The sequence below is a fragment of the Macrosteles quadrilineatus genome, unplaced genomic scaffold (genome assembly GCF_028750875.1).
Source record: "Macrosteles quadrilineatus isolate MER2022 unplaced genomic scaffold, UCM_ALF_1.0 Scaffold_5__1_contigs__length_97177068, whole genome shotgun sequence".
In the NCBI taxonomy this organism is placed as follows: domain Eukaryota; kingdom Metazoa; phylum Arthropoda; class Insecta; order Hemiptera; family Cicadellidae; genus Macrosteles; species Macrosteles quadrilineatus.
In genome coordinates this window covers 81,387,942-81,410,443 of record NW_026542598.1, presented here as the reverse complement: position 1 = coordinate 81,410,443, position 22,502 = coordinate 81,387,942, and the positions used below count along the sequence as shown (strand labels likewise).

At 33.2% G+C, this 22,502-nt stretch overlaps 2 protein-coding genes across 4 annotated transcripts in view; one reads left to right on the top strand and one right to left on the bottom strand.

The window, feature by feature from the left end:
* Nucleotides 1–8,188, top strand: part of LOC128995404 (microtubule-actin cross-linking factor 1, isoforms 6/7-like) — a 38,471-nt gene extending 30,283 nt beyond the window's left edge. The window contains exons 19-22 of the mRNA XM_054420413.1: nt 2,166–2,234; nt 4,079–4,153; nt 6,490–6,540; nt 7,216–8,188. Coding sequence (XP_054276388.1) covers nt 2,166–2,234; nt 4,079–4,153; nt 6,490–6,540; nt 7,216–7,381 — 361 coding nt within the window. The 3' untranslated portion in view covers nt 7,382–8,188. The remainder of the gene's footprint in view (nt 1–2,165; nt 2,235–4,078; nt 4,154–6,489; nt 6,541–7,215) is intronic.
* A 5,454-nt stretch (nt 8,189–13,642) lies between these two features.
* Nucleotides 13,643–22,502, bottom strand: part of LOC128995983 (digestive cysteine proteinase 1-like) — a 69,219-nt gene continuing 60,359 nt past the window's right edge. For all 3 annotated transcript variants that reach the window (XM_054421086.1, XM_054421085.1, XM_054421084.1), the window contains exons 9-11: nt 22,319–22,450; nt 14,980–15,169; nt 13,643–13,931 (exon numbers count right to left, since the gene is read on the bottom strand). In XM_054421086.1, coding sequence (XP_054277061.1) covers nt 13,747–13,931; nt 14,980–15,169; nt 22,319–22,450 — 507 coding nt within the window. In that variant the 3' untranslated portion in view covers nt 13,643–13,746. The remainder of the gene's footprint in view (nt 13,932–14,979; nt 15,170–22,318; nt 22,451–22,502) is intronic.

The window sequence follows — 22,502 nt, the reverse complement described above, 5'->3', positions numbered from 1 at the left end:
CATCTATACGGATCAGCTGTCGCCGATTTGTATTCAGAAAGAATATTAGTTGAGTGAGCCAGTCACAGAAAATTCTATTTCATACCTTATTTTTTGTTGCTACATAGATGATGGGTCATATCAGTTGCAATAGCTCACAATAAGTCATTCTATTAGTTTGATTTGGTAAAAAGTACATATATTTTAACAGAAATTTTAATTTGGTACTTTAGGTCAGCACAATCTGTTGGCGGCTCACATCAACTACGAAAATTTTTATTTAAAAAAACTGGTGACAACTTGAACATGGGGATGGAATGTCTTGTTGTATTAATAGTCAAAGCTTTAATTTTTCCTCACATTGTTATAGTGTACTCATCAAGACTTGTTACTTAAGGGGTTGGGAGTGGCAAAAAAAAGTGGTGGATAAAGTTAAGAATACAGCTCCCGTTTCAGATTTGAACTTAATCCCTTAGCAACGATGGAAGCTTCTTGGACACCTTATTTTACAGATAATACTTGTATGAATTCTGTTGGTCAGCAACATTGCATAGTTCTCATACTATAATTTTCATCTGGGTTACTTTAGAGTATGGTGCATGTGTCTAAATAATCATATAGAACATGGAGAAAAATTTACAGTGGAGATTTTCATGTTTGTAAGGGAAGAATAACAATAAATTCCTTTAAAAATTGTTAAAATCATTGTGGATGACTTGATAAGAATTATTCAGGTATTTCTTAGTGGAAGTTTATTTTTAAGTGTAATTTAGCTTATACTAAACAATAACTAAAACATCATTGGTTTCTAACCCAATAACTTATTTTTTACTTTTGACAATTGCAACTCATCTTTTTATATTTGGATTGACCACAAAATTAACATTTTCAACCCACTTTCATTCAAGCGGTTAATAATAGCGTATTGGAAATTTTATTGATATAACATTGATGCTAAAACTATTTTACAGCATATGTGAGGTAGGGTTAAAATTATTAAAGTTTTATACAAAAAATAAAGTATTCAACTCGTGTTGGTATTCAGTTTTTTGAAGCCAGACTATTTATCTGCTCAGCCAAAAATATAATGCAATTGTCTCAATTGCACCTATATTTCAATTTTTTTTTATGTAAATTAAGAACGGACCGTTACATACATTATTATGTGATAGTTACATTCTATTCTAATGTAGATTTATTTTTCAGTGATAAGTAAAAAAGTTTTTTGACATTTAGAGATCTTGAATCTGCCCCTTTTCAGCTTAGAAGAAATGTAGAAATGGTAGAAAATAACACAATTAGCCCTTTAGAGACCTGTAATTGCTATATTATATGACGTGCTGCGTAGGACCGGGGTACTTTTAACAGTTTCTGCGATGTTATAGAAAAATTCTATAACTTTTGAATATCAGTCCTCTTTAACATTTCTTGCATGCTATTCTTGATTTTTTAACTTTTTAGATTTTTTTTTTATAATTGTTTATTTAAAATGCCAATATATTGTAAGTTGGTATTTTTAGCAAAAAATACTAACTACCGAAAAATCGGAAGTTGGTCCCCTAAGGGTTTACTAACCCGGGCAGTGCTGGGAAACACTGTAACTGAAAACAACAAACACTGTCCGGGTTTGTGCCTCAGTGGTGATACTATAGTTAAGCCTGATTCCAGATGTTAAAATATTTGGTTACTTCTAAAACAAAAAAAAATAGTCAGTCCCTAATCTTAAATCAGTAATGAAAAATATCATAAATAATACCTTAACCAACATCGCCAAATGTAAACGTTATAACTTTAATTTTTAAAATCTATACTTTATTCCATGTTCACTGTACAGTACGAAGCCGTCCTAACATCAGGTTCCATAAAAATTCTTACACTTTCTTTGAATTTTTCTTAAATTTGTTGACTATTTTACCTATTTTGGCTATACATAAGCCAAAACAAATCATAGTGTAAAAACACCAAAGTTTGAAAAGCAGGTACATAAATTAGTAAAATGTACTTGAGCACCTTTACGAGGGTCGAGACAGTTGGCGCAACCTGTATGATGATAAACATGTCTTCAGTAATATTAATAGTACAATTATCTCCCATAAAACTGTGCGGTGAACTTGGAATCAGGTTTGTTAGTGTAGTAGTGATGGGGCACTAACAACTAATGTCTAACTCACTAATGTGGTTGTCAGGTCGTCTATACCAAGGGCATCTAGCATCCCTACCATAGCATCTAACTCCACCTCCACCACCCCTGCCAGGTAAACAATCCTCGACTGTCAACTCTCACTGGCATGTACATCTCAATCGTCTTGCGCTTAACTACACAATCCACATTAAATATTACAGTAGAATTCGCCAGCTAGGTCCATGAGGAAATAAACTTTTGATGTTTCAAAACTGGATCCAACATTCCTTGGATCATTGGGGTTTTTAATTGTTCCGGCGTGAAAAGACAGTATGTTCTGGTAACTGAAGCTTTTTTCCCTTCAACATTTTTTCCCCTTCACTTATATCCTCGTCTTAAACTACATATCCTGTTTTGTCAAAGTCTTTTAAATCTACGTTACAATTTTTGTTTTCCAACTGTCGTAATTTACTTCTAAATATCCTATTGTTCACTGGCCTAAGTCTTCTTTTCTGGCTGCTCAAGTCTCGACACATGTCACTAGCATTTCTTTAAACTATCACAAATGTATTGCTTCAAAGTTATCTTGCAATTACTGAACATACTTTGCTTTTGTAATCCCTATTTTTATTGATGACTACCCATCAGACCTTTGTGTGCCAAATAAGGTGGTTTCAAGAAATTATTATTAGAATCATCTGTTAGCTGTTTTAAAACAACATAGCGTAGAATTTACGAATGTGAACAAAATTTAAATTAATGTTTACCAACACAATCAATCAACAAACAAATCAATCACAATCACTCTTGAACAATCAATTTTGCGTTCAGTCCATACCATATTGATTCATTCCAAATTCATTCATTCCATACCATATTAATTCATTCCAAAATGCATTCATTCCATACCGTAGTGATTGGGGAGCGAGCTGGTCTAGTGGTTAGAGCGCAGGATTTTGGTATCTGAGGTCTCGGGATCAAATCCCGCCAAATCACCAATGGATTTTTATCTAAGTGATAATGCCGCAAACCCTAGGTCTAGCCTGAAGTAATGTGAAAAACAATCCCGGGCTCGTGCCTAGCGTCCGAAAAGGAAAAAAAACCCGTAGTGATTACAAAAATAACAAATGCATTAATTTCTGTCCCAGATGGATATTAGGAGTTGTACCAATTTTACACTATACACAGTTAGTGGATGGTTTTACTAATTATGAATTTTAAAGGTTGTACATGCCAGTGTAAGTTTTGGTATTAAACTAGTTTAGACCGTAATAATAGTCCGTAGTGTTAGTGCTGGATTTAACATGGCCTACTGTTCAATTTCATGGTTTCCTGGTAAGCATTAACCTTGTGTGTTCATTGAAATTTCATTTATTCATCGGCTAATCATAAACCATTGCTGAATACTTTAAGAAATTATTATTTTAATACTTGAGTCTAGATAAATTTTATCATGTTGACACTGTTGACAGTGGAATCTAATCAATCATTATATTTTAAGAAAATACTTCTATTTGATGGGGTTTTCCTTTGGAGAGGGGTAGTGTTCAGCTATCTTACCTAAGGAAAGTAGAGTCTAGGTGGTTTTGTATACAAAAAGGTTAAGGAACACAACACTGATATGTCATCCTATTGTAGGACTTTTCAGAGAGTGGATTGATGAGAATTAAAATTTTAGTTGTTTACACTTTGAAGAATTTTAAAGTAAAAATGTCAGCGTACATAATGATATGTAGCTTTTTTTGTATATCTGAAAGCTAATTTTCTAACGATCTCTTAAAAAAAACATTTCTTCCTATTGTGTAGCCAAATCATGATTAATACAATCCATACTCTTGTATGGATTTACAGGTTTTACAAAGGTAAGTTTATTTGACTTCTTGGTCTTTATAAGTTAGGAGAAGGTGTTAAACTTATTATGAGGTGATAGAAATGGTAATTATGATAGTAATTAAATTGTTTTGTGGTTGGTAACAGCCGGTCTCGTATCCCAGTCTATGTCGGGTTGGCAATGATGGATGCCGTGCCAGTTTCTTCTTCTTCTTCCTCTGGGTATTGTAGCATGAGTGTCGAGTGCGTGTGGCATGCTTTTGCAGGTCGTCAATGTTGTAACCAAAGGATGTACATGTCTTGCATTTGCATAGCCAAGGCCAGAATGTTCTTTTCATTTTGTAATATTTAAGTTTGTTTTCAGTGTTGTTGGGTCTACATTTGTTGTTGTTTGGTCCAGTGGTTTTGTCCATTTAGCACAAACACTTTTGAAAAGGTCAAAAACCCCTCAAGTTTTAGTGGATATGTCTTGCATTGTCACTCTAATACTGAAGTCCGTTATGCTAGCTGCAAAATAATTAATTAGTAATAAAATATGTTTAAATAAATTATTAAATTCACAAGTAATTACTTGAAATAGTTTAAACGATTTCAAAATTGCTATTACTTTTTATGTGTTAATTATGAATAAGTAAATAGATAACTTATGAATGATTTAAAATGCCTTTTTCTGGTACATTTATGTTGTGTTCTATTTTTAGAACAAATCAAAATTCTAGTTTTCATTTAGCTAAATTTTTTTGTGTGTAAATAAGCCTCCCTCAATGTTCTGTATTTTCTAGATATTTTGCCCAGTTTTGAATGTTAATTTCATGTGATTTCCGGTACAAAATTCCACTGTTGTGTCAATAAGTTTTTACTCTTATAATTTATACAACATTTTTGTAATGTTAATACAGTACCCTTTTTTCATTTGTTAGGCAATGCACCTTATAAAAGACACACTTTTGGACTAACCTATATGGGGGATTTTCTCACCGCGGTCATATATAGATTTTTGCAAATAAATATTTAGCTATAGGCTAGCTATTTTATATTACGTTTTTGCCAAGTTTCTTAGAATTTAGATTGGTATACTGTGTTTACACATATCTTGCGTTATAAGTGATTTGAAATTTATAATTCTTAGTATTGTTAAAAAAATTAAAATTTTGCTTTCATTTTGCCATATTTAAATTAAAATTTGATAAATAAGCTGTTGGTGTAAATAAATCATGTTTAAAACCGTTCTGTAAAACTCACATAATTCTTAGTTACCCAAGTTTTTATGCGGTTTGTCATTTGTATTTATTTAGGTTTTTTTTGTGTTCTGGTTTATTTTTTATTTAGATTTTATTTTTTATGTGTTTTAAAATAGCATATTTGGTTTTTACAACCAGATTTACTCTCCTAAACCATTTCATCACTGATAAATGTAAAAAATAAAAAATAGTGGGTATATTATAAACATTTTACATTAAATCTAATTTCAATTTCATTCTAAATTTCCAAACCTGTATGAAAAAGAGTGCAGGGGGCCTTAAAATGTTTATTAAAAAAAGTATTACATTTTGTACGGTATTGTGTTTTTTTAGTGTTATTAAATGTTTTAATCTCTAATGTAGATCAGCATTTGAAACCTTTAACTGCTCCTGCATTGCAAAAATGTTTTTTTTATTAAATGTTTATTTTGTAAAAATAAAATATTATTCCAAGCATGCAGGCATCCAAGGCCTAATCGCATCTTGTAAACAGTAGAATTACCTGAAATTAAAAAAAAAAACTGCATTTTGAAATCTCCAAATAGCCATGCATAGGTTGTAAGGTCTTTATAATTTGTAATTTTTTAAAGAAAGCATTGTGACAATTTTCTAATAAAAGCTTATTTGATACATTATTTAGCTTACCTCATATGCTTTAATTTTTACTATACATAGGATGTTTTAACAGTTAAAACTAATTTCAGAACATAGGCTCAATTACATTAATTTTTCAACCGATTTATGTCCCAAATTGAATTTAGCCAACATAATTTTGCTTCATGAATGGTCAATACTAACAAATCAGCTGATTTTGTTAATTATCACCAAAGGTTTAACACACAACAAGGAAAGGCAAGGCAACACTAAATAAACAGGCCGTAATGCTCCTCTGGAAGGACGTCATCGTAGGCGACGGCAATGACGTAATGTTTGTCGTTTGTGATCAGCTGCTTGTTTAAATATTTTCTTGGAAAACAAAAGTATAATTAAAAAAATAACGTTGCGTCATTGCCGTCGCTTATGTTGAGGTCATCCTTGAGGAGCATTACGGCCTTTTTGATTAGTGTTGCCTTGGTAAAAGCAGTAATATTATCACCATTTAGGCATTTAATGTAACTTGTTTTTTTAACAGGTAATGGTATAAAACCTTATAAAAACAGCAAATCTTATTTTGTTGTGGTTCACTTCATAGAGAACTTTTTTTTCTATAAATCCAATCTTGTGACATTTCCTACTTACTTTAGAGATGAAATTTCTCTCTCAAAGGTTCTTTTTTAGTAAGAAACTATTTCAATTTGTTGTCTTCCTTACATGCAGCTGGACTTCAGGAATACCTACTCCTTCATCTAACATTCCTCGACCTATAAGGTACTCCTCACTACAGCAGTAATTTGTGCTCTATTTTTGAGTGAAGTGTGATGGTTTATTACGAACTATTGTAGTAAACATTTAATTTAATTATGGAAGTGTTTATAATACAGTAGACTCCCTCTTATCCGGACACCTTTTAACCGGAAAATTATTATCAGCACATTGGTTTAACCGGACTAGATCAGCAGGAACTGAAACGACTGTACTCGTGGGAAAGATTTGAGACCAGTGATCACGTGTCTAAATACAATACTCTCCTAAATTTAAGTCGAATATCACAGTAAATGGTCCGTTTTAACAGGTTTTTAGTGACGTCGGTTTAACCGGAAAACCCGTTATCCGGACTGGCCTCGGTCCCGAGGAGTCCAGATAAGAGGGAGTCTTACTGTATATGGTTGTGGTTAAATTTCCGAAATGTATTTCTATGTGTTGATACTGTTCGTAAAGGTATTGCAGTCGTAGTTATTAAACTTAACACCAAATATTTAGAAGAATATACTATTAAACAAGAATATTTATCATCTGGATACTATCAAATGAAAAGAATTTGACTTATTTTACCACATTAGCTAGCTTTGTTACATTAATCTGTATGTTGTTTAATTCATACAAAGGGCATTTATAAATTGGTAGTATGTTGCTTTTTAGTGTAATATATATCTCTGATTGTAGGACAAGAACTCCGTCAGGATCATCGACCCCGGTGCCGGGAGGTCTGTCGTCGACCAAGGTTACTCGTAAGCCATCCGGCGCATCCGACACTTCGACTGGCGCAGCTCGACGGGCGTCCTCCAAGTCTTCCACGCCTACAGACCCTCGCGCACCATTCCGTCTCTGAACTCTCGCTCACTACTTTGAATCTCCAACTACTTAATAGATTTATGATACAAAAAATCAGCGTGGAATAGTCTTAGAGGCTGTTCCGCTCGGAACTAAAAAGACATAGTTTAACTCTATTAATATTATATTACCATTAGTAACAAGTAACTCGACCTACCGTGTACAGTCGTAACGAGTAGGATAACGACTAAACATTTTACGTTGCGAACGTATATGCTAATTCGAATATACTAAAAGTATTTTTTGCATTGCGAACTAATATTGTAAATACGAGATTGGATTGAGGAGAAACAAGTGCCATTGCTCATTCGTGAAAGATTTTTATTGAGAATCAAAGCAAATATGTATTTAAATCAAATGTTATATAGTGTTAGCTGTTAATTTATTAATACACTTTTTGTATTGCGTAGTTATTTTCTAAGAGTTGGGTTAGTTACTTTTTTACATTTTGGCTATCCCAAGAAAAAGTGATAATTTTATTTGTGTATATTGAGGTTTCTACAAAAGGCTTAGATGTAAATATCATTAAAGATAGAAAGTCCTAATATATAAACTCGTAGAGTATATTTTGTACATTCGAAGCACCGTGTGCAATGTGAACGAGTGCAATTTTCAACAGTAAAACGCACTATTGTAATTATTTTTTATTTTTTGTTTATAATAGTTTTGTTTGTACAAAAAACACAGTCTGTCCAGATGTTTGTGTTCTCGTATCAGTTTTTTGTTAATTCTAGTTGAGACATTATGTTATTATTTAATACGAGTTTAATAACGCTTAGTAAATAACAATTTCACCAACTGTTAATGAGGGTTTTATTTCCATTCCTTTTACATGTGTGATTATGAGACTGAAAACAACAGGAAACATAAGGGTAACTTAAATTTTCTGTTGACCAAGATAGTTCACAATTAAAAATTGTACTTTTATTAAGTAAAAAACCGCAATCTTTTGAACAGTACAAAAACCATACTAACAAAGACTTACAATGCTAAGTTTCAGTGAGATTTTTAATCTTGTTGGAAATTTAATTGATAATTTGCTATCAAGGTAGAGATGAACATATTCACAACTAAATGTCAGAAGAGTCTTGTTGAAAATATGCAGAGTTGTAAATTTGGTTCAATAGCAAATGAAAGTAGCAAACCAAGCTTGCGTCAGACCTGCAACAGTTGTGGGATTAACAATAATGAATAACATATGTGTAAGTTACACGGCCTCTGATTTTAAAACAGTAATGTACAGCAAAACAACCCTAAGGCAGTTGGTCTCTCACCCCTCCTCCTTTGTGGCCGGTGTGGGGCATTATGTGTGGAAAGGGTTGATTATGGCGGAAAATAATGCCTTGTCATAACAAGGCTTTTGCCACCGAATTGCCACTGAGACTTACTCTCCTCAAACTAGGGATGGTCAAGTCTCGAAATTTCGGGAAATTTTTGGGAAATTTTCAATCTCGTTACACGAGACGAGATTACTTTTTGGCCGAGATTTTTATCAAGACGAGAATAAAAAAAAAAAAAAAAAAAATTTAAAACGCCTGCAGAAAGTCAATGCAATACCCGCAATACAGGAGCGTGTTGTAGTTGCGTTTCCTTTTCGAAGGCGTTCTTATTTAATTAATTCTTTTAATGTAAATATTACTTTAATTCTTTTAATGTAAATATTACTTTCATTATTTTAATAATATTACTTTAATAACATTTGAGAAGTTTTGTTAAGTGTAAGCAGTGTGAGGAATGTTTTATTACTATAAAAAAAGTCAAAACAAGTAACTATTTTATAAAAATTAATATTGCTTTTATTTTATGATTTATTTTATTTTAGGATAAGTTGAACTCTATCCTAACTGATATCACCATGTTTCCTAATCGTAGGCATTTTTAATAAGTTAGGCGTGATTAATAAAAAAATGTTATGCTGATGTTATTTAATGAAAGATTGTAAATATTCTTGCCTATTATCATTATTTTAGTATTTAAACAGTCATCTAACAATGTTACAAAATCAGGTAAAATTTCTAACGTGCATTTCCCGTTGTGTATGAGAAGAGAAATCTCGTCTCGAAATTTTATGAGAAATTAAAAATCTCGTCTCGTCTCGTCTCGAACTAAAAATCCAATCTCGTCCATCCCTACCTCAAACCAATGACAGTAACTTTCTGTACACTTCTGTAACTTTCTGCTAAGTCGATCAGGGCCAGGTGAGAGGTAGAGTTTAAGGAAGACTCAACGTTTACTTTGAGGATAGTACAGAGTTTTCACCCTATCTAGGAAGTGCCTTGTGAGGTTTTTTTGACTGTACCCTCCAAGCAACATAAAAATGTAATTCAAATTATTTAAATTCAACCGATTACAATTTTTAACTCTTCATAGTCGTCTTTGATTTTAAAACAAGCATCATGAGTAATGAAGTTTTTAATTTTAATACAACTATTTGAATGTTATGATTGCTGGCTTGGAATACATCTCTTTTGATCTGTGCACAATTTTTAAATTTATAAATGGTAGAATCAGAGTTGGCCTTAGGTGGTGCAGGGCCCAGTGCAAACATTCAAAGCGGGGCCCCTCACTACCAAAAAATGAGTATCACAAACAAAAATATCGGTATTATTAGAACTTACTTTCCCCCTTTTTCATCTTTCATATTTGATGTAAAATTCACGGACTTTTATAAACTTTCTAGTATTTCTACCAATCGCAGGGCCCTATGTGGCCACACTGTTAGCATCTGCCTAAGGCCGACTCTGGGTAGTTCATCTAGTATGTAAATTTGTCCTCATTTGTATAACTAGCCAGTACTTTTCCATAAAAAAATTTAGATTGTGTTCAAATGAAGATCAAATTTTAGCCCCATACAAAATAATGTAATGCGGATTTGTTAAAGGATAAAAAATTACAGAATTTTTACTTTTATAGGATACTTTAAAAATACAGTAGGACCTCAATAACAAGACTCATGGGGATTATTGAAAAGGACTTGTTTGTCAAGGTTGACTTCTTATCGAGGTTTGCAATAACTTTTGTGAAACAGTGAAAATGACACCTGTTATCGAGTTCCAATGTATTTATAACTTAACTTAAAATATGTATCCAATACTTTACTTACTGTCGCCAAAAACAAACTGGAAAATTATGAATAACCCAACATAGTACACAAAGTACTGGTTGAACAAGTTCATTGCAATACTGTTTAAAGTTTTGAGTCACAGGTTTCAAGGCGTCATCTCAAAAATCAGGTCTGACGAGCATCGAAGCAATAATTATTTGTAACAACCAGTTTAGAGAGATCCTTAGATTGACTTGTTCATGTAATTGAATTATGAGGGCTATCTCAAATGTTGGTTTGTAGGATACTTGCATTTTTCCTCAATCTGAAAACTCGAAAAAAAAAATGTAAGAGCCTACACAGACTGATAATAATTACCAATTCTATCAATTCATACAAAACTTTGTGGCATAGTGTGGTTAAGATAAAACAGACTAAATCAGTTTGAAGATGATAATGTATAGATAATCTTATCAATCTATTACTCATTCACTATAATAAATAAGTATTTCATTTTACCCTTTGATACTCATGGCAATGCCATAATTTACATCATACATTTTGCCATTACAAAATAATTGTTTACAACATAAATTATGAGACAGTCATCACTGATTTTTACCGAGACTTATGTCATGGTGTTACATAGAGCATCTTTTAACTAATGGCTTAGAGTAGGGAAATGTAGTCAAAGGTTGTATTTTGACACCCTGTACTGAGATAAAGGGCTGATTAGCTGATTGGTTATAGTGATCGCCTAACAATCAAAAGGTTGCCGGATCGATCCTGAGAAAAGTCAATAGCTTTTATATCGTTTGAAACTGGACCCAGCTGTTTCTGATCATTGTGAGATATAAAATTATCCTGACTAATGAAACAGCTGGTCTTGGTCAGTAGCAAAGCTACACAATCCACACACTCCATTCTACCAAGGCCCCACTACAAAAACAGGCCATTGCTGCAGCGCGGGCAGCGCAACAATACATCACAGTGGTGGATAGTTGTACTAAAGTTGCCAGACGCATATAGCAAGCTTAGTTACCTTAAACATATAGAATATGGCAGGGGATACAGTTTTTGGCCATCATAGTTGACTCAAATAGTAATGTTTCTATTATGTTATCAATTACTAATTTGAAATAATAACTTCGCCAATTTGGCGAAGTTATTATTTCAAATTAGTATTAATTCCAATATAAACAGTTCTTCTTGAAGATATGTTATCAATTATTTGAGATGTTCCGGCTACCCTGGTAGGCTTAAAATATAATTGGTAAAATTTTGTGTCAGGAGAGCAGGATGAAGTTAGGCGTCAGCATGGGTGGGTGACTCAACTCGTAAGGTCCCAACAAGTTCTGCCACCCTGGTACTCTTAGGCAAAAATGATTAATTTTGTATTGGGAGGCTAGAATGGAGTAGTAGTTTTCAGGGTGGTAAGTCCATACAGTAGACTCCCTCTTATCTTAACCGGACTAGGAGTATACTCGGCGGAAATGACATCTCTTTAACCGGACAATTCTTATCTGCACATTGGTTTAACTGGACTAGATCGGCAGGACGTCGGCTGTACTGAAACAACTGTTCTCGTGGGAAAGATTTGAGACCAGTCATCAAATGTCTAAATACAATGCTCTCCTGAGTTCAAGTCAAATATTTGGGTTAAATAACGAGTTTTTGGGGACGTTGGTTTAACTGGAAAACCCGTTATCCGGACTGGCCTCGGTCCCAGATAAGAGGGAGTCTACTGTATTAAATTCTGCCACCCTGGTACCGTACCATTAGGCAGGACATATCTATTTTGTATTAGGAGACTAGAATGGAGTAGGGGTCATCACAGTTGACTGAACTAGTAAAAATGTCTACAATTGTCTGCCACCTTACACAATGATTGGTAAATTTTTGAATCTGAAGGCCCAGAGTAGGAGAGTCATGATGGTGGACTGGGACTCTTCTACCTTGTCCTTTTGAATTCGTTTTTCTGTGCTCAAAATTGCCTCTCATTTATCTGTTAACTAATTGAAAAAATTAAAAACAAAATAAAGTTTGGGAGATATATCACTACAAGTGACGTAAAATTCATTCCTTATATCTGTTATTCTAATGACTTTTGAAAATGACTAAATTTAAAACTAAGATTTAGTATTTAAGTGTTTAACTAATGTATTTATTAAAATTCATATTTTTTATTATAGTATTTAACTAATTGAAAACTTACCTTTAGCTTGGTTTCAAAAGGCTATAATTCACCACTTTAATTTTTTTATTCAACTAAACTTAAAGGAAAAGTATATCCTCATTCGTGAAGAGCAATATATTTGTTTGTTATAATCGATAAATTCCTCAAGAAGTACGCCAATGACAGACCCGATGACAAACCACGGCGGTGCTGCTTCTAGAAACTCTTTGCTATAAACTAGATTCATCACTCATTGTTTGACAACTTGTAATTGTACTTTTACTTTACTATGATTGATTTACTTGTCTTTATAAACATTTACAATTACAAGATTTTTCTACAGGAAAAAATCACAAGTTGAAAGAAGCATTTTTGTTTATAGTAACAATACAGAATTTCAGCAAGCATTCATCAACTTTATTTGTAATTCAAGATAATATTTTGATAAATGTGTTCATTAGTCATTTACTGATAACTGATTTTGCTATCTTAAACATTATATTTATTCATGATAGAAAAATACATGCTTACTGTCAAAACAGTAACACAATATTAAGGATTTTGTTGTCAGATTGTATCTCAAGTATTTTAAAAGAGAATCATAACCTATTAATATTCTTATTCTATACCTAGGATGGCGTAGATTCTTCAGAATGTTGTCACTGTAATGTATTTGATAGAATTTAAATTTGTTCTAAATATTTAATTTTAAAAATTGAAACATTTTACAAAGTTTTTATTCAGACGAAGTGTTCAGTCAAGTTTTGAGGAAAAGGATTTTTCTGTCATACCCTTTTTTAAACTACTCAAAATAGAGATTAATTTGTTCCTACAGTAGTGAATGAGACAATCTTCAGTTGAGTTCCTTGTGAAAACCACACTTGAAGGCATTTTGACAACTCATCTTGAAGAAAGTTGATTGTTCTGTTTAACATGTCAAAACACAACCAAAGTATGAAATAATAACCGTGCAATAAAGACAAAGCAAATGGTGACGGGTCTGAATAAAACATAAAACATTTTATATTACAGTATATTAAACTATTTTATTAAAATTCAAAACACTGTACACGTAGCTTACATAATAAGTCTTTTTTTGTTTGGAAATGCATAATAGCTCAAGTTACTAAATGGTGAGAAACAGTTACATAGTGACATATGTCGGAGCCGTCATCACTCCACAGTTGTTATCCACAGGATCCATAAGGATGTAGCCGTCGTTGCCCCAGTAGTTGGACCAGCTGTTCTTGATCAACCAGTAGCTTCTGTCTCCGATCTTTCCGTAACCAACAAGCAACACAGCATGGTCCAAACCATCTGGGTTATTTTCTGGAAAAATAAAGTTTATTTAGACAGATTGCAGGTTGCTTTCTGTGACCTCTCCTAGTTCAATAACTAAGTAGAAAAAGCGTTAAAATTTTTTTCCTACAAAGTTGGCTTCCTTGTACTGTTTATAGTACAGAAAGCTGATAATTGCTGCATATTTATACTTTGCCGTACGGTTTATACTTTGTCGTACGGTTTATACTTTGCCGCACATCAGGATTCCAACGAAACAACACAAAACAGCGTGGTTCTATTAAGCACGTAATCCGTGTACGCTTGGAAATAGGTTGGCAACACTTAAAGATAATAATACTATGAGCAGCTGATTGACTATTATAACTACGATTTAACCTGTCATTTCGTGTTTATAGTTTCGGTATTTCTGAACTTTCTGGACTTTTCTTTTAAACGTTTTTAAAACATTCCTACGATCTTAATAAACAAGAAAATACCTTTAAAGCATTTTTTTTAGGCGCGGAAACTACTTCAAATTACAAAAGCATACGGAACTATATTCTCAAAACGCGGAGCACATTTCTTGCCGAGGAAAAATAGCAGAGTGAACGGGCCGCGGGTACTACTTTCTCTAGGGCACCATTTGTGTTGCCAGCTGAACCTAAAAACGTGTTGTATAGTGTTTGAAAGACTAATTATTTATATGCTTTATAGTGACTGTAGGAAAAATGTAATGTGTAACACGATAGAAAAAGGCCTTTGCTGCACTCGAGATCATTCCGCACGAGCCGCAGGCGAGTGCGTAAACATTGCTCTCGTGTGCAGCAAAGTGCCACTTTCACCACTAGTTACACGAATAACTATTTATTCATCTATTTACAAATGAATGTCTTAACATTTTAACTCCAACATTTTAACTCCAAGGCCTCCAAAGCTTTGAACTACCGATGTGATCTAGCCATACAATGTAGCACAAAAACGATACCTGAGCAATTAATGATGATAAAGACCACTTTATCACCATTAATTGCTCAGGTATCGTTTTGTATAGCAAACTGTCTAGTAAGTGTATTATAATCAATGGTTCACTACGTACTGCAATTCTTGCTGTTGTACACTCCGTTGCTGTAGAAAGAGAAGGTCCTTTGAGAGGCATCGATGGCTACAGATATCGGTCCATGTTTGAGCAGAGCAATCTTAAGTGCATCCGGGTCGTTGGAAGTGACGTTCACGTAGCCTGTGATCGGAGCAACCATCTGAGTCTGGTTTATATGACAGTATCCATCCTGAAATAACCAATAAGTTTGAATGGCCAATTACATAAAAGCACTTTAATTTATAGATATATATTTATTTATCTGTTTAACTAGGTTTTTGCAAAGGTGTCCACAAAATTGAGTGGATTTATCATGGCATTATTTTATTTTGTCATTCAACCTCGCCACCAAGCTTTATTATTTTTAGATGTAACTAGCTGTAACTCGCGGGCATTGCCCCGTTTAACTTCTTAATTTTCAAGATGATCTCGTTCGCATGGCTCAATCACGTCCTGGTTGAAGTTTGTTCGCTACGCTCACTCACCTTTAGGTTGGAGCTCGTTCGCTGCGCTCACTTGCCTTCAGGTTAGCTCGTTCGCTACGCTCACTTGCCTTCAGGTTAGCTCGTTCACTACGCTAACTCGCCTCCAGGTTGAAGTTCGTTTGCTATGCTCACTCACCTTTTGGTTGCAAATTAGTTGTTGTCATAAATGTAAAAGAAATAATAGTGCTGCACCCTGTTGGTAATCCTTGTAACTTTAATGCTATTGAACATCATAGAACAGATAGGGGTGTGCGATGCATCGAAAATGCATCGAAATTTCGATTCGATTCGATTCGATGCATCGAATCGCGATTCGATTCAGTGGTGGTCAAAAAACGATTCGATTCACGAGGGAGTCAGTATCCATATACGAAAAACGCCTGCAGAAAGTCAATGCAATACCCGCAATACAGGAGCGCGTTGCTGTTGCGTTTCCTTTACGAAGGCGTTCTTATTTAATACATTCTTTGCATTAAATATAGCTTTAATTGTTTTATATTTTTTTGTTTTGACATTGCAAATGATTAGAGGTTTGTTTTTTGTCTTGATGTAAGCAGTGTGTGAAATATTTTACTACTGTGAACCTAGCCAAAACAAGGTAGGTTACTCCAAAATCATTTTAAAAATAAGTTTGAAAAATTGTTACTTAATACTTAACTAGTAAGATTAATGTTATAGACTGATTCATTTGGTATTTTTGTTAGGTGTCTGCCGGTCCCCGTCCCCGAATTTTTGTTGGGGCAAAAGAAAAAAAAAAGAATAATTTATTTCCAAAGAAACACTCTTATATTATTATATCTATTATTACAGAGGAATTAAAATGTTCAAATGAGAATTAAAAATTAAGTTGGCTCACGACCTTTAAGAATAAAGACACAACAGAGCAATTGCCGCACTGCCACTAGCCAGAGCCAGGTCTAGTCTTCTACTGATAAGAGTAACAAGACAAAAGCCGTGACGCAACACTAACAGTGCAAAGAAAACAAAGTCAAAAGAATAGAAAGACTATTTATCCAGACATACTAGTATAATCATTTATTGTTTATTCAATACCTAATTAAAAATATATTTTATTATTTTACATAATAAATTATAAACAAAAGAAATATCTGATATAGTGAACAGATCTGTATCTTGGTTAGATGGGGTAAAAAAAATATATTTCTAAGATCCAATACAATATTTACAACTCACAAATTACATTGAATTAATTTCTTTGAAAATAATCTCTAACAGTTTTGTGTTTTTGAATAAAGAAATATATTTCTTTGTCTCTACTTCCTTGTTTCATCACTTGCATTTTGTCAGCAATTGAAGCAACTGGGTAGCAACCGGGTGGTGTAAGAGGGGAGGGGTAGGGTCTATGACCTTGAATTCACACATCGTTGCCCGGGCCTGGCTGGTGAGACTGATTCATTGTTTTTGTTTACATACTACTACCCTTCCTTAAGAGAAAAAGGCCCTGCTGTTCCAAAAACATCGAGGGTAGTTTAAAAACATTGACCTGTGTTGTCAAGGGCACTAGGCTAGAAGATAGCATTTAACTTTCTTGTCTCTTGATTTAATATTATTTTAATCTTCTATATATTATTTAAGAGTTACTTTTCGGGTACCTAATTAGTTGTGATATTGTTTGGCTTTATTTTATGGATTTTTAATTCTTTTCATTCATTAGCTATCCAAATCAGTTGCTTTAGGATTTTAATCTCTTGCAGTAGGTCTATACTACTGTATGACATGATATGCATTTTTTAGTCCTTATTAATTATACCATAAACAATGTTTGTATGTTATTTACTGTTTTTGAGTTTTATAGGAAATTAGTTTACACAATATCTTTTCTTCAATGAGTTCTCCACTTGACATGTTGTTTCTAGCCTATTACTATTTTAGGCCCTATAAAAATAATGCCTAGGTAAAGCTGTAGGCCTACTGATGCCAATAATAATTCTTTATTTATGATGATGTAACAAATAATGTAAGTGTGAGGTTATTATACTAAGGAGGTTAGGAGGCAGGGAATGAATGATACATATTGCATGGTGGAAACATATTATTTTTATTTTCTTCTTGCTTGCAGTCCTGAAGCTGGTCCACAGGCCCTAAACTTGTGATATGTAAATTTATTTCTTAATGGTCTTTTTATATTAAGTTCCATTCAAATTTGTTGTAATTTAGCTACCGGCACCTATTTAGTTATTTAAACAGTTATTAAAATGAGAATGAATGTCTTGATAAAAAAATATTTTCTTCTTTCTTGCAGTTGAGCCAATTCAAGTAAAAATTATGAAATAGGCAAGTAAAGCAGCTCACTGGTATTTCCAGCAGTTATTCTAATACATATGATTGAAAATAAATATTTTTTCACCTAAAATTCATATGTTAAGTATGAAATAGGCCTAATACCACATCAACAAAAATTTTTATTACACAAATGTGATACATTTTAATTATTGTTAATCCACTCAATTGACAATTATGAATAGAAAAATACCGTATTGCTTCGAATCGAGTTGCATCGAATCGAATCGAAAATCTTTTGAATCGAATCGTTGCTTCGAATCGAAAATTTTTTGCTGCTTCGCACACCCCTAGAACAGAACCAACTTGTTTAATTGAAACAGCTTTTAAGATTCATTAATTCCATTTCTCATAAGGTTAACATGTAAAACTCCAGAGCCACTGGGGCGGAGCCGATTGGACGGATCACGAAATTGATGGTGTATAAACCTATTCCATGAAATTCTACACGTATGTACCAAGTTTCGTGGCAATCGGTTCAGCGGTGTCTGAGTTTATCACTGCCAAATATATATATATATATATATATACATATACAAACATCCTCTTTTATACTTATAGATTTTGAGCTGAATATGAACACAATGAGTGTAGAAAGTAGTGACCATGTATAGCTTCATTGTTGCTATGACCAGCTGTTTCTATAGTCATGTCCATTTATTGAAAGCCCAATGATAATGGGCTGCTGAATACAGCTTCAAATGGTTGTTGATAAAATAGTACATTATGAATTAAGAGATACCGGTAACTGAATTTTGTTAACAAAACAGTAAAAATTCTCTTAGCGATATTTGTTATTTTCACACATCTTTCACTGAAGCACATAATTTCACATGTTTTGTCAGCTTTGAACAGATTCAAAAATGTGTTGTAATATAGATTACAAATTAACTCAATTTAAAAAGTATACAGGGTGTTTCACGGGAACCCTGACAAACTTCAGGAAATGATTCCTGGGGTCAAAACTGGTAAAAAAAGTCCTATAAGCATATGTCCTAAACTCACTCGTTTTCTAGTTATACGTAGAAATGTGTTTTTTTAGGTTTTCAGTGTATCTGTTGAACATTTTAACCTCTAGATTGAAAAATCTACAAGATATTTTAATTAAACTTGCATAGCTAGATAGAATATTAAATTACAAAGATATTTCATTAATATTATGTGCACACATGTTGGGTATCACTGAGAAAAATGAGTTAAAAAATCAAATTTTCCCGAAAAAATAAGGATCCAAAAATTTTTTTTATTTTTGACAGCTCTTCATATTTAAACCATTTAGTCGTTTGGCTTGCAACTTTACCAAAAGTTGTAGAATTTAATGGAGAACAATAAAATATCAACTTGTGTATACCTTTTATGGGGATTATCTTTATCAAAATAAAAAATATTGTAAGGTAACACATATTAATTTAATTTGAAGGAATAAACAAAAATGTATATTTAGCTTATTTATAAACATACCTCACTAAAAATTCGTATATTGGTTTTCCTAGTTGAGAAGGTTCGTATAAAGGCCTAAAATCCTCCATCCTTTTCATTTTTTATGGTGTAAAAAAAGCATACTCACTCACTTTTCTATGTTAACATTATGAGGAAAAATAAAATAAAATAGCTCTCATATTTCTAAGTACATATTTAATTAAAACTTTTTATTTGACATAGTTTAATTGGAACTAAATAATTATAACCTAGTATACCCAAGTTTTACATGTTGTGGTATGTTTTTAATTAATATTAATATAATAATGTATCATAATAATTTTAATAAGCTTTAAATTACTGCAAATTAAAGAAGAAAAACAGTAACTAGGGAAACATCATTCTTTTTTTGCCAATATAAACTATGAAGGCTTGAAGTAAAGTTTTTTTAACTGATGAGGTTTTCAAAATGGCCTCCATTTTTAGACAGACACAGTCTAGCACGTTTAACCAGAGATGATGTAGCTGCTCTTATCATGATAGGATTACTTTTTATTGTTTCTGCTACGGTGTGAATCTTCTCTACCAGCTCTTCTCTTGTTTGAGGCTTGCTTCTGTAAACTTCTGTTTTCATGTATCCCCATAGGAAGTAATCCATCGGAGTCAGGTCGGGCGACCTAGGGGGCCAATTCACTGGTCCTTGATGAGCAATAAGTTTTTCCTCGAAACGGTTTCTCAGCGTTTCAACTACAGCTCGACTCCTGTGTGGGGGAGCACCGTCATGTTGATAAAACATCCTTGCCATTGACTGGATGGGAACATCTTCGAGCAGTTCCGGCAAAGTGTTGTTTAGGAAATGTAGATAACTTACACCGTTTTGAGCACCATCTAAGATGTGAGGTCCTACAAGTTTGTCATTTAAAAGACCGCACCAAACATTCACCGAAAACCTCTGTTGAAAGTTTGTCTCCACTGTGGCATGTGGATTGTCTTCGGCCCATATGTGGACATTTTTTGAGTTGTTTATTCCATTCCGAGTAAATTGAGCTTCATCAGTAAAGAGTTTGAACTTAATTTGGTGACGATTTCCTGCTACCCAGCGACAAAACTGAGACCTTCTTAGGGTATCACCAGCGTGAAGCGCCTGAACCTTTCTTAAGTGATAAGGATATAATCCTTCATTATGTAAAATTCTCCAGGTTTTAGAAATAGACACCAGGTGCTGTCGTGAAAGCTTTCTTACGCTTGTTCCTGGGCTTTGCTGAACAGAGTGTAAGATGTCATTTTCAACCTCTACAGGAGTTTGAACTACACCGTCAGGGACAACTTTTCTAACACATCCTGTCTCCCTTAGTCGATTAAATAGATCTGTAAATACTTGCCTATTAGGCGTACGCCTATTGGGAAATCTTCTAGCGTATTCTTGAACGGATGATCTTGAATTTCCATCACAAAATCCATAAATAAATACCATATCTGCATATTCACTGTTAGTGTACATGATATTCACTGCCAATAACAATGGACTGGAAATTCAATGTAAACAAAGTATTCAACAATAAAAATTGCATCAGCTGACCGAGCAAAACAGATGATTTATTAACTGCATTTACAGGTTTACCAATATTCTATTTAATTCAAAGCTATTTTTAGTTGCACACTAAAAAATGTAATCAATTACGAAATAATAACAACAAATATCGATTTTTCAAATACCTGAACCCTTATAATCCGATCCCTCCTGAAACCCAATGAGCTTCAGTTGGTAAATGTTAGGATTTTAAATGTTTATAATAATGCGTCCAAGTTAGTGCACTTCCTAGATTTGTTGAAATTGATTGAGTTGTAAAATATTTTACTTTCTTCCATAAAATGTTTTCACGTCAACCTATACTAACTATGAAGAACTTATTTTTATAATAGCATTTACATTTTTAAATTTAAAAGGTCAAAACGTCCATTAGGACTAATAGTTGAAAAGACTAATTATTTCCCGTAAAGGATAGGATTGTGCTAGTTTTGTGCAAAATGAATATAAAACTGGAATTTTTGGCATTAATCCTAAAGTCCTCAATCAAAATAAGTCATAAGCCAAGTTTTAATAAGATATGTTCAGAAATTTGCAAGTTGTCATATTTTATTTTTCCCTATAAGGTTAACATAGAAAAGTGAGTGAGTATGCTTGTTTTACACCATAAAAAATGAAAAGGATGGAGGATTTTAGGCCTTTATACGAACCTTCTCAACTAGGAAAACCAATATACGAATTTTTAGTGAGGTATGTTTATAAATAAGCTAAATATACATTTTTGTTTATTCCTTCAAATTAAATTAATATGTGTTACCTTACAATATTTTTGATTTTGATAAAGATAATCCCCATAAAAGGTATACACAAGTTGATATTTTATTGTTCTCCATTAAATTCTACAACTTTTGGTAAAGTTGCAAGCCAAACGACTAAATGGTTTAAGTATGAAGAGCTGTCAAAAATAAAAAATATTTTTGGATTATCATTTTTTCGGGAAAATTTGATTTTTTAACTCATTTTTCTCAGTCATACCCAACATGTGTGCACATAATATTAATGAAATCTCTTTGTAATTTAATATTCTATCTAGCTATGCAATTAAAATATCTATGCTATGATGTTTAATTAAAATATCTTGAAGATTTTTTAATCTAGAGGTTAAAATGTTCAACAGATACACTGAAAACCTAAAAAAACACATTTTTACGTATAACTAGAAAACGAGTGAGTTTAGGACATATGCTTACAGGACATTTTTTTCTAGTTTTGACCCCAGGAACCATTTCCCGAAGTTTGTCAGGGTTCCCGTGAAACACCCTGTATAGTCTATCCCTCAACAGTTATGGCCAATTTCCCACCATTTTAATTTTAAATGCTTTAAACCAAATTTTGATGAAGTTTAAAATGCTGCAATTATGCATTTGATTTGCATACCATTACCAAGTAAAAAAATTCTATTGATGAGGCAGAAGAGAACAGCTTTATGTAAAAAATATATAAAATGGGGAATGATACTGATTTTGAAACACTATACAGCACTTGTTTCTTTAGTTACAGTTGGTTAAACATATTCCAAAGTTGTGATAAGTTTTGTTTTATTCACCTGGCCCAGGTAGCCGCCGTATTCGCCCTCCAAAGGCAGACCTCCATGCTTCATGATCCACTGGTAGGCTCTGAAGTCCTCTCCACCGTCACATCCATTGTTACCCTCACCCCAACTGCAGTCTACCAGCGCCTGAAATAAAATCAGATACATACTATAATTTGATCGCTAAGCGACCTACGCG